Below are 17,044 nucleotides of genomic sequence, written 5' to 3'. Positions count from 1 at the left end.
ACACTGGCAGATGGGGCCTAACTGAGCTCTTGCTTGTAGGTGGTGGTGGTTGGTCACTGCTCATGCCCACATTGATACCAAAAGGGAGGATGCAGCATTTCAGCCTGCTGCAAAATGACTTTGAGAATGTCAGTGATGCATTGATATGCAAGTCTTTAATCAATGGGTGTATATGCAATGCTGTGAGCCACCAGGCACATTTTTTTTGTGATACTTTCCATAATACTTTTTCCAAGTTATGTCTTCCAACTCTAGAATAGGAAGTCTTTCTAATTCATTCTCTATTCAATATTTTGTAGTTTGAAATACTTGAGTAGTACTGATAAAAGTTCCAGTACCTCAGAAGTTAGATCTAGGATTATAGATAGGTAGGTAGATAAGTCAATATATCTATGTCTATCTATCACAGATAGGTGCTATTTAACTCCTAGACTACAATGCCTGTGAACTTCTCACAGAGGTGCAAATCATTTATTTGCTGTCGTATGACAGGCATAGTGCCAGAATTTCTTTGTTTCCACATTTGAGGTGATATCACTTTTCTTATGTCTTTTGTAATGTAGTTAAATAATTTTAACCTTACAACCTTGCTATTAATCTGTTTCACTATTTCTTAATGATGAATTCGATTTCTTTTGAAAATACTGTATATAGTTGTGTGCTAGTGTCAATAAAATTGACATTTGTGTAACAAGCTGTGGCATTTTCTCAAATTTCACTGACCATTGATTTAGTGTGGAACTGTTGGTAAATCCTTTCTTGCTAGCTGTAATAATATAGACTTTTATTTCAGACAAATACTGCTTTGACTCTGATTTATAATTGGCTACGTAACTGTCATGATTACGTAAACTGATAACTGTACTGGCTTTTTCCTTCTCTTTTCAAAGGAATGATTTATAAACATGAACTGGTTTGGAATTGGAAAACATTCATATTCTAGCAATAAATCTTGAGTTCTTCCAGAAAATAAATAGGTTTTACTGCTGGCCTAATTATATTTATTTTTTATTATATTATATTTACCAAAGCATCTCAGCTGTGTTTTTTAGCAACAGGAACATGTAACTGTCATAATTTAGGGAGGACACAAACACATGATAGTAAATTGTATTTGACCTTAATTATATACAGCATTGTATGTGTTTTACATTTAATCTTAGACAGCCATAAGAAGTCATAATCAAGAGCTTGTCACATTTTTTTTGATTCAGTTTTAGTGTATGATACCAAATCGGTACAAATGTAAATGTTCTTCCATATGACAGATCCTTCTTCTAAAATACGTTTAGATTTTCAGAGGTTTGGAGGAGGAGATAACTGGGAGGACACTGGGCATTTTTGGCAAATTTTCTTTTTGTGCAGTCAGTAATCTGGCTGCCTTCCAGAAGACAAAATGCTAATTTCAGTAATATTTAATGTAGTGTATATGAATCCATGAAAGTGTAATTAATTGTCTAATTCTTTAATATTTTTAATCCAAAATTAAATGGGACTTTATATCTGTGAAAATCTGAAATTGTCATGCTTTGTGCATTAAAAGTATTGCTTTTCCTATGTAAATGTAATGCTAGCATTTCCATCCCAAACAATCAGAGGAGCATGGAAAGACCTACAAGGTATAATATACATACTTGTGTTGTGTGTAGAAATTGGGAAACTAGTAGTTTTTTCCCTTCATGTTAGATCTGACTGGTCTTAGCAGCAACACTGCTGTAGAAAGTTACTGTTTTTCTCTAGACTTCAGCCATATAGATTTGTTCTAATTTCTGTCCTGTAGTTCCCTGTGAAGTACTGATTTGAGTCTTTGTAGTTCTACTTTGCTAGAAAAAATGGGACTCCTAGGATGATTCTGATATTGTTGTATTTATTCTGTTCCATAGAGTGGATTACAGTGGTGAAAATTTTTATATTAAGTTGATGGTTAGGCTCACAGAATCATAGGATGGCCTGGGTTGGAAGAGACCTTAAAGATCATCTAGTTCCAACTCCCCTGCCATTGGCAGGGACACCTTTCACTAGACCAGGTTTCTCAGAGCTCCATCAAACCTGGTCTTGAACACTTCCAGGGATGGGGAATCCCCAATTTCTCTGGGCAATCTGTACACTAGTACTCACCACCCTCACAGTAAAGACTTGCAGCTCAGTCGTGTGTGCCTTGATCCCTTCCCTACAGAGACAGTAATTTCAGCCCATTCCATCAGCTAAAAGACCCTTAAGCAGTCCCTTGGTTAATGCAAGTGGATGCAGTTCCTCTGGCTTCAAGGCCATTTGGGCTAGTTTGAGGACCCTGATGGCTGTGTCTTGTAGCATAATTTCACATGCTGCAATTTAAAATTGTAGCTCCTTTTGGTGCTTTCTTGAGAGAGCTTGTTCTAACTAACTTCTCTTTTATCATTTTCCTAGCAGGTTCTCTGACTGGCAGCCCTCACCTTTCAGAGCTTTCCATCAATTCCCAAGGAGGACCATCAGTGGCTAATATGACTCTATCTCCAAACCTGAGCCCTGATGCCAAGCAGTCATCTCCCTTGGTCAGCCCTTTGCTGAATGACCCATCATGCATCAGGACTGATGATGAGGAAGAGGTGAAAAGAAAAGTAAGGCATATGAAGATGGCCTTGGCTCTCTTCGCTGTGATGTGTTATAATAAATCTGTGCCATTCCCGTTGAAACCTTAAGAGCTTGTTTGGACAGGGTCTCCTATAAATCTAACTTGTTTTTAAGGAATGGAGTTTGGTAGTTTGTTGTTAATAAAAGAGTCAACTCCATTGTCTTACTAGATAGAAAATTTCCAGGTGATAGAAAGAAAAGAAACGGTGTTGAGCCTGATGTGGGAGTGTCCAACCCAGGCTCTCCAGTCTGTCTCTGCTGGGAGCACCATTGGGGGCATCTGGTTGTGGGAGTAGAAAATGCTCTTTTTGAGCAACAGCCTGCAGAGTTCAACTGGCAGTGTTTGGCTCAGACTCACTGTGGCAGCAAAAACTGTAAGGGAGCATCACATCCAAAATCACTTTCTGAAAATAAAATGTTTGTCTGGGCCAGGGTGTTCTGGGTGCCTGCTGGCTCGTCCCTCCTGTACTGCTTTAGCCCTTCTGTTGCCTGTTTTTTCTCCTGAGCTTGGAGCATCTCAGGAGGAATAAAGTTGGAACTCAGATGGCTTTGCTGGAAAATGGGAGTTTGTTTAAGGAAGATCTCTTTTCCCACCGTGCATAGTTAGCAAGATATGTGAGAGAAATTTGAGAACAAGAAAAACCAAGATTCAGTTAATAGACTTAGGATTCTCTGTTTCAGTCCAAGTTAGAGCAACTAGTGACTGCTGTATATACCAGCTGATCATGGTTCCTTTGGTGGTGTTTACTGACCAGGAAATGCCCACACAATCTCCACTTACGTATCTTTCCTAGCGTATCCTCTGCATCGTTTGTCTTCAGGGAGGAAACAGAGAGGAAAAGAATCCATGGATTTTTTTTTCTTCAGTTTTGCTTCCTGAGCAACACAGAGGAAGATCAGCTGGGTTCCTTCGGCTCTTCAGAATTAAGAAATTTTAATTCTGTAGCTTACTCTAAAATCCTTCCCCTGTCCCACTGTTAGGTTGTCCAGCCACACTGGGAAAATCCTACGAGTTTGAATTTTTCTGAGTATTTTTACTGTGGATTTTCATCCTGATGATGAAACTTATAATAATCAGATAATTTTTTGTCATATAGTCAAATTTTACATTTGATTCAAACGGTCATCTATCCTTCAAGAAATTTCTTTGTGAACTTCAGAATGTGTCCTGCTCCAGGAATAAACTGAAAAGAACATCAGCACCCCAAAGCAGTAGAAATCACCATGGCTGAAAAAGAAGTCTCCCAAAAACCCATAGAAAGTGCTTGTTCTCTTGTGTTTGCAAGGAAGGATTGTTTTCAGGGCTTCAGCATTCAAGCATGAGTCACAGTAACCACAAGCAAGGGTCACTGGTTTGTAACAGTCTTTGTGATTCATTATCTACATTTTGTTCTTCATAAAAGCAGAGGAAAACCTAATGTGTTTGCAATTTACAGAGATTCCCAACTGAGAAAGCTTACTTCATTGCTAAAGAAGCAGCCACTACAGAACGAACATACCTGAAGGACCTTGAAGTCATCACATCGGTATGTTTACTGGAGCATTACTCATGAAACACGTGAAGCTCTAGTCAGCAGTAGTATTTCGTCTGCTCCATTTAACATCTTAACTGTTCCATGTTACTTTTATATTCTGTACTTAGGTATTCTTTGCAGTGCACAGGAGTGCTCCTCCAGGGAGGAAATAACACAAAAACCAGAAAGCAGAGGTTTGCACTGTGGTTAGTAACATGCACTATGAAACTATATCAGGTTGAGGAACTTGGGACACAGTTCAGTTATATTTTCTTGCTCTCATGCTTTGTGGTTGTAATTACTAAAAATGCCTGTGAGTTTTCAATGACTTCTCTTAAAACTGAAGTAGCTCCTTAGGGGCACATATAAATGTTTTCTACTGGATTAAATACCCTCCATTTAACATGAAATATTGTGGAGTACCTCTTTGAATAATTCTGATTTTTCAGTAAGTGAAACTGTGTGTTAAAGGAATCATTCATCTGCAGTATCTGATCAGAGTGCGATTGTTAAAATCGTCAAGGCAAATGTGGGCCATCTTTGTACACACACCAATAGTCTTGTTCCACTTCCAAGAATATTGGTGGAAGATTTGACCTGAAATAACAATTGTCTGTGAAAGGGCACTGGATCCAAAACCCCTCGTGGTATTTCAGTCAGCTCCAGGACTCTCAGCTCTTTAATTGCCCACTGAGGTGCATTGCCCACTCCTGTGTTGAGTGTTGTGATAAGGAGGACATGCTGCAGGGGAGAGTGTTGGAACCAGCTGGGAACCAGGGCCACACTTTCTCCTCAGCTTCTTGTGTGTTCCAGGACCCCACATGACAGATGAAGCTAATCTGACATCAGTTTAAACATAGCCAGTATAGCATGGTTTTTATAGTAAAAAGTAACTGTGGCCCCACTGCTACTTACCCTGGCTTTGTGAGAAGCCAGGCCAATGAGGGAAGAGGCCAGGTTCTGTGGGACAGTGGTTATTGCTGCAGTCTCAACAGCAGATATGCAGACATGTTGTATTTCACCCAGTGGCTGCAGAAACAAAGTTTTAGCTCTTCAGAACTAAACCCCATTTTCCACCCTGGTCTTCATTCTTGTGGTAGGCAAATTTGAATTTGCTGGTTCACCAAGAGGGATAGGCCTGGTCATTAGCATACAGTTGTATCAGCTGTGCTCCACAAAGACTGGCCTGGGAGGCCACAGAGAGTGAATAAGTATCCAGCATCATTGGAAAAGGAACAAATGTTGTGCACGAATTTTGAGGCTTGGTAGATGTGCTTCACCTTTAGCTCTGCTCAGTGTGGAGATAAAGCAGGAGAGGGAGGCTTGGGAGATCTCTCTTTATCCCAGGTCTGGCTCAGTTCCAGCTGATGCAGTGTCAAGCAAGACTGCTGTAACAGTCTTCTGTGGTCTAAACAGGCTTCTAGGCATTGCTGGAAGTTAACCAAGCTGGAACCCCTTAGGGCAGTAAGGAGGGAGTACTGTTACCATAGTGAAGACAATAGTCATTGCTACCTTGGCAAGCCATCTAGTCCTATGGCTTTTATTTCTCCCATAGGTCTGTTAAGGTGAAATTAGGAGAATATGGAGGAAAACTGAGGAGGAGCCTATTTCAGTCTTTACAATGTTTGGCACTGCACATCCTGTTTTCTGATAGTAGTGTCTTCCACTTGTTCACTTTGCAAAGTGTATGATGGTCTCTACCTGCACACAGCAACATGGGCTTGTGTGCTTAGTGTGCTTAGTGTACCAACTCCTGTTAAAGGGATTTCAGGCAGAACTCAGCAAAATAAAATGCAGAGCATATTTTTTGTTTTTACTGGGTTGTTTGGAAGTGTTGCAAGTATTGCAATGCTCTTTCTCTTGCACCTACAGCATTTGCCAATTCAGTTTGTACTGATCAGTGATGGCAAAGGGGAAGGGAGTTCCTTTTTCAACTGTACAGGGCCTGACCACTGATAAGAGCTCCAGTTCACCAGTTCACTCATAGGAGTATCAGGGGTAGCCTGGGTTGTATTCCTGGTGCCAGCTAAACCATTGCTGGGTTAGGCGCTAGGTGTATTTGGGTTAGGTGCATGAAGACAGCAAATGATCATTCCTGCTGCATTCCACCCACCAATAATTTTGCTTCTTTTTTTCTTTGTAGTGGTTTCAGAATGCAGTGAGTAAAGAGGATTGCATGCCTGAAACACTGAAAAATCTCATTTTCTCCAACTTCGAACCTTTGCACAAATTTCACACTGGTTTTCTCAAGGAAATTGAGCAGAGACTTGCTCTGTGGTAAGATTCTTGATTGCTACTTATCTGTATTATTTCATGCAGTTTAGCATTTTTGCATTCCCTTCTTACTAACTCTTTGTGATCTACTGTAGTGATTAATTTGTGAAAGTCGCAGGTGTTGGTTATTAACAGACTAGGTTTATTGAATTGTGCTTTATTCGTGTTTACTCGACAAACTCTGTTGTTCAGATATCTCAGGTACAGACATATGCAAATGAGACCATAATTCTGGATGAAGCTTTCTCCTGCCAAATATGTGTGTTTCTACATGGCAGCTTTTCTGAAGAACATGTTGCAAGCAAGGCTTGTCAGTAATAAAGAGTGAGCAGCGAAGGACCAGGTCCCATTTCTGTCAAAATAGGTGTAGGCTGGAAAGATTTCACAGACCAGCTTCCCATTCTGCAGCATCACAGCTGTGACACCCTCAGGGTCTAGGTTCACTCTACAAATTGAAAGAGTGTTGGAAGAGTACATTAGGCTTAAAAATTATCTATTCTTAACATAATAATGACAGTGAAACACGGCAATTTTGCAAAATAGCTGTGAAGTGAGTACTACTTCCCTGGCAGGACTCTCAATTAATTCATTTGACCACTGAAACCTGAGCAGAGGCAGCAGCACACAGAAGCCCTCTGCTTGCTCTGATTAGATCTGTCTGGACTAGATTGATTTGCTTGGTGTAGGCATTTTTTGGTAATTTATCTTTGGTGCTGAAAGCTGAGCTTTTCCTTCTCCGTTAGAAAAGTGACAATGGAAAATTATTTGAAAGGCAGAGCAGGCAGACCTGATGGGTGCTAATCAGTTTAATGGCTCTTTAACTAAATAATCAAAAGAAAAGCAAAAGAGTCTCAGAGTGGGTGAGTTAGCTCTTGTGATGTGATGAGTTAGATCACTGAATGAGGGCACAGCACTTTGCAGACTAGTGCTAACCAAACCCACCTGGCACAGTTTCAGAGTTAGCAGGTATTTTCTGAGAAGAGGGTAATGTGATACTGCCTCTGAGAGCTGACATCCTCATCCAGGACTCTGGTTGATGCCTGACATATAGTTACTCCTAGGACTTGTGCTGCACAGCCACCCTCTCTGTATCTCTTTTTTCATTGGGCTGCTACTGATGTTAATTGCATTTCACCAAGGAGCATTTATTGCAGGTACTCCAAGAAGGCTCTTTTAAATGTTATAAAATACTGACTGTTTCTTCAACCATGGTGTAAGGTTAACAGTAGTTGGAGTTAATCCCCAGCTACTTGGGGTTAAGACTGTGTTGTGAGAAAAGATAAATATATACAATTTGTGAGGGGTAAGTTCTTCTGTCTATCAGATCAGTCTAATCTAGTGAGCTTGCTGGGTCCTGACTCCTGGAGCACATGTTGAAATAGATACCCCCTATGTTATTCTGGTTGCTGGTGGCACTACGGGTGGATGCCAACCTCCTGTTTAGGTGTGATGTTTTTCAAAAATTGGATGATGGTGCAATAACAGCCTGTTGTGGAAAGGTGACATTATAGTATATAGAGAGAAGGGCCAGTTACATTAACAGAAAGAAACAATATTTAGTCTTTTAGACTTTCCATGCTTTTACTTTATTTTTCCTTTTCAGTTAGCTTCTTTTCAAGTTGAGTAAGCCTTTGTTTTCCAGCTTTTCCTTGGGTCCTAAATCTATGGTTTCACAGAGCAGTAAACCTCAGCTTAAAGCCCTAATATCATATTTAAACTGCAGTTACCTTTTGATTTAAAGTGCTGATCTGCTATTAAGTTACTTTGCAATCCAAATTTGTTCAAAAATATTCTGCTGAGTTAACTTTGTCCCAACTGGGCACCTCATTTTGACTTTGTCAGCTCAGCTATTGCATGTCCTTCCACAGTTAGTGTGTAAAGCCACTGGGAATTGTCTGTTGGCTGCTCTGATTCACTTAACAGAAAACAGTCATGTTCCTTCCCCTGGTCTGCATTCAGTTTGCAACCAACAGCATGGATGCACCTAATGTAATATCCCTGTTGTAGACAGTGATTGTTTTTAAAGTTCTGAAATATTTGAATACGTGCCTTAGGAAGGAAGGCAGACTTGCTGACAGGTATTATTTTGGAGGTGCTGATGTTTTTATATAATGCCACAGATGCTGAGATAAGCTGCAAGCAATGAACTCTGTCCTGTAGAAATTACTGTTTAATTAAACAGTGAGTGACAAAATTAAACATCCCCTCAGCACATAGAAGAAGCTGATGGCAACGTGGTAGGGAATTTCTTCAGCAGCGTAGTCAAAGTCGCTTAGCTCAATGTCCATAATGGTACCTTTGTCTTTGGCCCCAGGTGGTTTTAAGCCAGTGGGCTTTGGCTGGGGCCAAGTGCAGGGCACTGACCAGCCTCTGCCTCAACTGCCTAGCTCCTCATGGGCGTGGCTGAGCCAGTGGCCCAGCTGCAGGCAGGTGTGGGCAGGATTCAAGCCAACTCATTTATATCTGACTCTTCTGTGTCAGCTCTTGAATTTCCAGGCAGGTGGATGGGAGAAGGAAGGTGGAACACTTGTCCTGAGACACAAGTGTGCTCTGCGTTCCTCAGAGGGTGACATGTCTTATATAAAAAAAGGCCTTTGAATGAAAGCGTTGTGGATTTCAAGCTGCTGGAAGCCCCTTGCTACCCACGTGTGTTGTGGGAGCTTGTCTGAGAGAAAGAACCTCCTGAAACCAGTCATCTATTTCCCTAGTGAGTAGGATGCTGGGTTTTATCAACTTAAACTGCAGTTCAGCCTGCTTGCTCTGCCTAAACATCAGTGCGTTTTCTAAAGTTTGTTTCAAACCTTCATGCTTCATGTTGGAAGCTCTTACAGGAAATCATTCTCTGCTCTCTGAGGCCTTGAATCACGCTGAACCTGATACTCTGCTAAAGATCTGTGAGGAGAGCAAGGCTGGGGGAATTGTGCATAACAATTGTTAGACAGCTCTGTGCTCTTAATTTGTTCAAACATCTATAGACATTTAGAATTTGCCTCAAAGAAGGTCAGGTTGTGCACATTGTTAAAAGCATTTCTGGCTTGCTTGAAGGCTTCTAAACTGTTTGAATCTGCAGTCAGAGGAAGGCTGTCTCCTACAGAACATCTTAAGGGCCAGTATCTTTTTGACCCAGTTATAGATTCTGGCAGGTCTGATCTGTTTCTTTACAGAGTTCACCCATTTTTTTCTTTAGTACTGCATTTCCTAAGAGCAGCACTTCTCAGTGTCCAGTGCATAGTGATAATGTTTTTAATAAGACGTGGATTGATACTGACACCAATAGCCAACTGCAGAATACAAGCACTTAATGCGTTTTTCCAAGCCAGAGTTTCTTTCTGGCCATGAAACGGAGCAGATTCATGGTGGTTTTATTGCACAGCATCTTAAGATCAGTGTTTCCATGTTCTGGGCTGTATTTTCTGCCCTGCCCATGCTCTTGCAGGGCCAGTGAAGCAGCCCATGAATCCCCTCAGTTGCTGCATCTGTGCTGAGCCCTGGAGGCTGGCCATGTTCCTGGGAACAAGTGAAATACCCCACTAGACTAGTGGTTTGAGGAAAGGAAGGATGACCTTTGGTGGATGCCGCAGGTAAGGTCCTTTGCCCTCTCCTACAGGAAGGTAAGAGGAATAATGCAGAAAGTTGCCTCAGGTGGGAGAGGGAAAAGCACGTATCAGGCTATCCTGTTAGCAAGTGCCAGAAGTGCTGCATCCAGCACCAGGTCCTTGTCCTGGCTACCAGGTCTCACATAGGTTGTTCCTCAGCAAGGCTTTGGGTGCAACACCAGGAATTCTCAATCCTTTTTGCTGGGAGAAAATAAGGGAGGCGTATCTCAGTGACTTCAAGCTGGCTCCTTTTTCCCAGAGCCTGAAAGATTTTATTACAAGAAGGAAGAGGTATGGGCAGTGCAGGCAGAGTGTGACATGCTCCATTAACATCTGGCAAGTTGAATCTCAGAAGTCAGTTCGGTTCTACTCCTTCTCTTATCTAAGCTGTTTATTAAGCTGTTAATTTGGGCCACAAGCACTGTTTTCCATCCAAAAAAAAATCGAGCTCGTCTTTCCATACCTCTTTAAATCTTTGTATTACAAATTTCCACACTGGTTTCTTTAAATGCTGACAGAAAGTGGCAAATGGAGAACCAGAAGTTTCCCCCTTTGGTTGACCACTGAGCACTGTAGAAAGTAATGCTGGAACAAGGCAGGATAGCTATTTCTGCCCTAGGAAGCTCTCATCAGACAGTAAAAATCTGTGTTTTGCACCTTATCCACATGCTCTGAAGAAAAAACACTATGTACTTCTCAGAAATGAAGGCAGACTTACCCTCTTCCAGGGAAGCTGATAGTTTGACTTCTAGGTCACAGGCACATCTGAGGAAAGCTGCTACTCAGTATTACCAGATGTGACTGTGTGGCTGGTAATTTGCAAAAAAAAAAAAAGGCTCTTAGATTTTAGCATATGAAAGGAGAAGGCTCAATCAGGATTGATGGAAGCAAGTTTGAAAACCTGTAATAAAAAAGCACTCAGGGAGGTGTAGGAAGATGAGCTAAATGTTCATTTATTAACCATTTTCTGTTTGAGAAACAGCACTTGTTCTCAAGAAGAGCAGCGTGATAACACAGTTTATATAAACAGGGCAGCAGTCCTTATCTGCCATCTCAAATGCGGAGTGCCAGCTAGTCAATTGGTTCTGCATATCTGGTGAGGAGGGATGAAGAGTACAGTTTCAAAAGTGTCTTCATCCTATGTGCAGAAATGAGGTATGTGTTGTAATACAAACCTCTGAGTTATGCATTATGAATTCCTGACACAAAGACATTGAGAGGGGCTTGGTGCCAGTGCATTGAGCTCGAGGATAGTTTGCGTTGCTGAAGTCACTTTTGGGTACTTCTGGGGATTAGAGCTGTGCTACACCCAAATTAGTTGGAAATTATTAGGGAGAGAAATCACTTGTCCAGGATCTATTAGTCACATCTAGAGTCATATTACGTTCATCTCAGTGGCTCTGTGGGAGGGATGCACGCAGGATCAACTCTGAGCTCCGCAGCAAGACATGAAATGCTCTTGCATTTACAGTATTTTTTCATGCAATGGTGTTACTTGCTCTTATCTTTTTGTTTAAAAGCATTTCTAATGCACGTTTCCTGTAGATTGGATTCCTCTTACAACAGGAATGGCCAGCCAAAGTCTTTAAATGTGTGTACGCTCCCCAGAGGGTTGGTGTGACTTTGGTGAAGCTCTGATGGCTTCATCAGTACATTTCTTATGCTCTGAGGAGTGTTTCACGCACCACTTACTGCTGAAAGGACAGCTGCAGGGCCGACCGGAATGGGCAGGGGAGTGAGAAGCACTGTGTAATAGGAGGGTGTGAGCTAAGAAGAAGCTGCTTTGCTTTTATTGACTCTTCTTTTTGAATTACAAAAGATTACTCTTATCTGAAAGGCAGTTGTAATGGCAAATGTTTAAGGTGTTTTTTAGTATTAGAACTTTAGCTAATGATAAAGTCATAAAAAGTCAAAAATGTTTAAGTGCTCAAAGATCAACTATAATATCCAGGAGGGCAAAGTTGTTCCTCAGCATGTAACAGAAGATCACACATTGTAAATATAATTTTTTGCAATTGATTAATTATTATTTTGGCTGCAATCAAAGATTTTTATGTTCACCTCAGAATCTTTGTTGAGAAATCTTTATCTTCTTCTTTGCCTTGCCACCGTCCACATCAAATTTCTGTTTCTTCTGCTACCATTCATGGATGATTGAGGATATGGGCTGACTTGAAATTTCTTTCCATTAATTTTTCAGTTATATAACTAAGAATTTCATGTAATTCGAAAGTCTGACATAGCTACTTGTGTCATCCCTGTAAGTCAAGGTGGTGACCATTTGTAGTAATATAAATAAGGTGGTGTCTGAGTTTCTTATCAGGTATAAAAGTCAGCCTCTTCATCCTTTCTTGCAATTGTACACTTTTATTGCTGTAAAATGGAAGGGACTATTTGGAGAAATATGAGAAATAACCTGATTATACAATAATATCCCCATTATTCAGCATGATTGTCAGTGATTTTACTCATACGATGTGAGTGGAGTGAGGGCACATTATGTGTGGGGAAAGCAGCCCCTACATCTTCTATGGAGCTAGGGATCACAAATCAACTCCTGATGAAAAGTTGTGAGATCCTAGTTCCTGAGCTTTGTCCGTTGTCACTGGTAGATAGATACCATGTTCAAACAGTGACCCATGAAAACAAGGAGTAAAAAGAACAATTTAGCCATTGATGCACAACAAATGAGCAGCTTCTTTCCTCTCAGCAAGCTGAGTGTTGTTATTCAAAACATACACCGCAGGGAGAGCTCTCTCTTGTACTCCTGTGCTTTGGGCTGTTGCAGCAGTGAGACATCATCTGATAGACTGTGTGTTTGATTTTTATTTTATGTGCTGTGTATTTGGATGCTCTTTTCCTGGGATTTCTTCTTGTTTTTTTCAGGATTTGCATGTTGAGGAGCTGAGAAACAGGGCATTGTAGCATAGGGTTTACTCTGGAGTCCACCATGGAGCTGAAGTGGAGTGAGGTTGGGGTTTAGGAGGCAGATATGAAGCCATCATGTTCTCCCATGCCTGGCTTCAGCTTTCCCTGCCTCTCTGTTCCCCATCACAGCCTACACGCCTATGCACCATTCCCAGTGGGAAAATCATCTCTGTTGCAAGGGGCAGCATTTGCATGAAAATTAATAATGGAAACAAGAAGAATTGCTGAAACAAAGAGCAATACCCAGCCATCACATTTCTGTATTTTCTCCTAAGGAAACCTGGCTTTGTTTTTTCAGGCAGTACGCACCTGCGTGCAGCACAGGTCATCTCTGTTGGCCTGGGCGGAGGGCTCTGGTACAATTCAGCTTTTCACTGTTCAGCCAGCATCTGGACACAGGCTGTTGCTTTTGGGGAACCCCCTTCTCTCTGTCTGTGTCACTCTGCCAACATGCAGAGTAAGATTTGAAAGCCCTGAGAGTCATTGGCCAAAGCCAATGAACAGGAACTGTTCTTGATGCTTTGCACGTGACCAGTGTGGTGAAATGCTGTGCAAGCAGTCAGTGCTGGCTGTGCTGAAGAGTACCCAGGGGCTCAGCTTTTAGGAAATAAGGACCTAACTGCTCAGTAAAGAGCTGCACTAAATATTAGCTGTTGGAAGCACTCACTGACGACTTCAGTAGGCTTGAGCTCAGCCTTCAAGTAGCTAGCAAGTAGATAAGAAATTTGCAATGTGTATTCTAGCCGACCTGTATTGTAGCCTTCAGATCAGAAAAGCAATGTCTACCTAGAAATAACATTCCGTAATGCTATACTTAGAATTTATCTTGGCAGTAAATAGATAACTATATATATTTCGTGCTCAGAAAGGTACAAAATTGTTTAAGTCTATTAGATTAAATCAAATGTAGAGACATAAGGATCCAGGCAGTGCCAGAGAGGTAGAGAATAACACATAAAGCAAGAATTCTTATAATTACCAGATACGGTGCTGTTATTGGCAGCAGTACAAATTCATCTGACTTTGACATTTCTGGGATGGTGTGTAGTGGCACAGCATAAACCGTTTGGGATGGGATGCTGCATGCTAGCTCCACACGTGGAGAGTGGCTTTCCCTTGCTTCCTGCCAGTGTAGTGCTACTGCCTTAGACTTCAAACGGTTGTGACTTTCAGTTGGGGGCACTTTCATGTGCACCACTTTGAGCAGACCTTCACTGGATGGAAAGTTTTATTTACAACCTGCCAGAGGAAATCTCACTGGGGAGAGCTGTTGGACGAGTAGGACATGGTCGAAGGGAAAGTCAAGGAACACCATAGAGGGGAGATTATTTGACAGACAGAGACTTCCTGGAGACAGAAATTGTGCTTTTATCCTCAGGTAATGTGGTCTTGTGATGTCCATACATACCTCTGCTCTTCCTTGCAGTTTAGAGCATTTCTTAGGCATGATTTGACTATGACAGTGCTCATCTAACATAGTACTTTTGCAAAACTGGTGATGGTAATTAAAGTTATCACTGACACAACCCAACTTCCTATCCCAGTGTAACCTTTGGGTTTGGAAAAAACCATTAAAAAATCATGTTGAGAACTGTTTTTCCTTGCTTAAATAGGCATGTGAGTGCCTGGGAGACTTAACACAATAGGAAATAATTAAAGGCAGTCTGTGAAACTGGCTATTGTTCAAATGAACATGGAACAATCCCTTGTTTGTCAAGTGAGTCTCTTTGTCTATTGAAGGATAAAATAGATGTTACTGTGTAGTATTTATAAACTGTGCCCTCCACATTTCCCAGTTAGAAAAGCATGCAGAGAAATTATCCAACAGAAACATAATCATGTTAACTTTACAAAACAAAATATATGTCTGAATATGTATCTAGTAATATGATACTATGTCTTGCCAGTGAAAGTATATTCCTAAGAACAACTGCATCCTCTGTGATTTGGTGATTGTGAGACTTCTTTGGTTAAGTTGCCCATAGTAAGGAATGCAGAGTTCTATAATCTTGTTATCTACTTATGCTTTCACTGTGCACAGAATTGTCTTAAAAGTGTGAACTACTGGAAATGAGTGAAAAACAATATATCCATTTAGCATAAAACAGAGGCCACATTATCCTTGGATTTATTTAGGACTTGATTATGTTTCTGTCCTCTTCCAAGGTAGTGCATTTCTTTGGCTGAATTGCAGTTGCTCACACCAGGACTGGATCTGTCTCCCAATACTCAGATTAGAGAGCTGAACTGAATTGTAAAAATTGAGGACAGCATGTAAAAAGCCATGCTGTAGGAAACTCGGATGCACTATTAGAAGTTGGAAAGGGAAAGGGGAAGGGAACAGTGCTTCTCCCCACACAACCCTAGTGATTTTCTTTTGAAAGCATAACTTGGTTGTAACAGATCTGTAACAGTTAGGTTCTTACAGTCATGGTTTTTCCTCCTGTGTTTTCTAAAATGTGTTTGGATTCAGTCAGAGTGTGGTATCCTTGCCTGTCTCGCACATGAGTTTAGAAGCAGGAATATCTTTTTCATCAGGAGCTGGGTTTCTCCCAAATGGAGCACTCATCCAAGTGCAGCTGGCTGGGTGGGAGGGAGCAGTTTGCATTTGTAATATCATAAGTGACACACTGAAAGAAAATTCCTACCAGTATGTAATACTTATGAGTCAAATGCAGATGCTAGATAGATTTTATTTTTTTTTTTTGGTCCCACTGTCCTTTACATAAGCAGAAAGCTTTTCAGAAGAGGAACACCCCCCAGGTCCTGTTCTGGGTTTCAGACATTGTTTCTGAACAGAATTAACCTTCTGCTCTAAGCCCGCATATTGTCATGGGATTTGGATATCTTCTTTTTCCCAAACCATTTTCAGCCTTCTCTAGTGTGTTTAAAAATGCTAAAATTTTTCTTTAGGAGTCTAATCCTTCTGTTGAGTGCCTGCCCTCTCTGTTGTTAGGAGTGAAAGCCAGGCTGGGTGAAAGGTCTACTGTACTTGGGAATTACACATCTGTCAGGAATATTCCTCACACGCTTCTGAGCAATGGAGCATGGGGGTCAGGTTTTTAAAAGAAATGAGCTGTTGAGGTTCTTTCTGTGCTTATGAGTGATTATGCAGTTTTATTGCATGACTGAAGTGTGTGGTATTTCTGTTGCTGACAGGGAAGGCCGCTCTAATGCTCACATTAAAGGAGATTACCAAAGAATCGGAGATGTTATGCTAAAGAACATTCAGAATATGAAGGTAGGAGTGATCCTATAACTATTAAGCTTTGACATGGATTAACATTAGCATGCTTTCAATTTTCATATGATGTTACCTCTTGTGCTGTTGTCTGCCAATTGTAATCAAGGATTATGCTATGAAAGTTTCCTTTGATGAAGTAGCAAGCATTTGGTGAGACATAAGATTTCAGAATTGCAAGCTGACTTTAAATTGTCCAGTCTCTTTCCTCCATTCTCCAAATATAGAAGCAACAAACACAAAAGTTCAGGAACACCTAATTTCCAGCTCTTTTTTTCTTCAAATAAGAAGGCAAAGCATTGGGATTTGTGTGGATGACGAGACTGTTCAAAAGGCTACTTTTTCATGCAAATATACATGTTAAGATATTGCAGGAGTAGTGATCATAACCTAGATATTAATTAGTCTTGGGAAGGTTATATTTCTGCACTACAGTGACAAGTTAGATGAAAGGTTTTTGAATCAATGAGAATAATTGCCTTCAATCCCTTTAAAACTAGAATTAAAAATACATGTATGAACCGTAAATCTAGGTGTAATATTCAGCAGATTTTGCAACTGTTTTTAATCTGGCCATTGTTGATGCTCTGTTGATGCTCTGCTGAGAAAACAGCATGGAATGCAGGCATGGGAGCCTGTGAAAACCCTATGAACTTTTACAGTAGGGATATAAGCTCGCCTACTATGATGTAGCTATGCATCCAAGTCGATGTGGGGCAAAACACGACACTTCACCTTTGGTATGTGGATCTCAAAGTGCTTTTGAAACTGTCCAATAAATCCTTCCTTGGTGATTGCCACTTGGGCATTCTGCAGTTAGTAAATGCAGCAGCCTTGAGTCCTTGGCTGGAGGAAAGGGCAGTTTAGTCATTACAGCTCTC

General features: G+C 41.0%; 1 protein-coding gene across 7 annotated transcripts in view; it reads left to right on the top strand.

The window, feature by feature from the left end:
- The window catches only part of FARP1 (FERM, ARH/RhoGEF and pleckstrin domain protein 1), a 202,641-nt gene that overhangs the window by 168,761 nt on the left and 16,836 nt on the right, over positions 1 to 17,044 (top strand). For 6 of the 7 annotated variants that reach the window (XM_027645005.1, XM_027645023.1, XM_027645015.1 and 3 more), the window contains 4 exons: positions 2,407 to 2,597; positions 4,047 to 4,136; positions 6,268 to 6,401; positions 16,082 to 16,163. In XM_027645005.1, coding sequence (XP_027500806.1) covers positions 2,407 to 2,597; positions 4,047 to 4,136; positions 6,268 to 6,401; positions 16,082 to 16,163 — 497 coding nt within the window. The remainder of the gene's footprint in view (positions 1 to 2,406; positions 2,598 to 4,046; positions 4,137 to 6,267; positions 6,402 to 16,081; positions 16,164 to 17,044) is intronic. The other variant, XM_027644967.1, reaches the window with a different exon arrangement.

The sequence above is a fragment of the Corapipo altera genome, unplaced genomic scaffold (assembly GCF_003945725.1).
Source record: "Corapipo altera isolate COAL_440 unplaced genomic scaffold, ASM394572v1 0, whole genome shotgun sequence".
Taxonomy (NCBI): domain Eukaryota; kingdom Metazoa; phylum Chordata; class Aves; order Passeriformes; family Pipridae; genus Corapipo; species Corapipo altera.
This window is presented reverse-complemented; position numbering and strand designations above follow the sequence as displayed.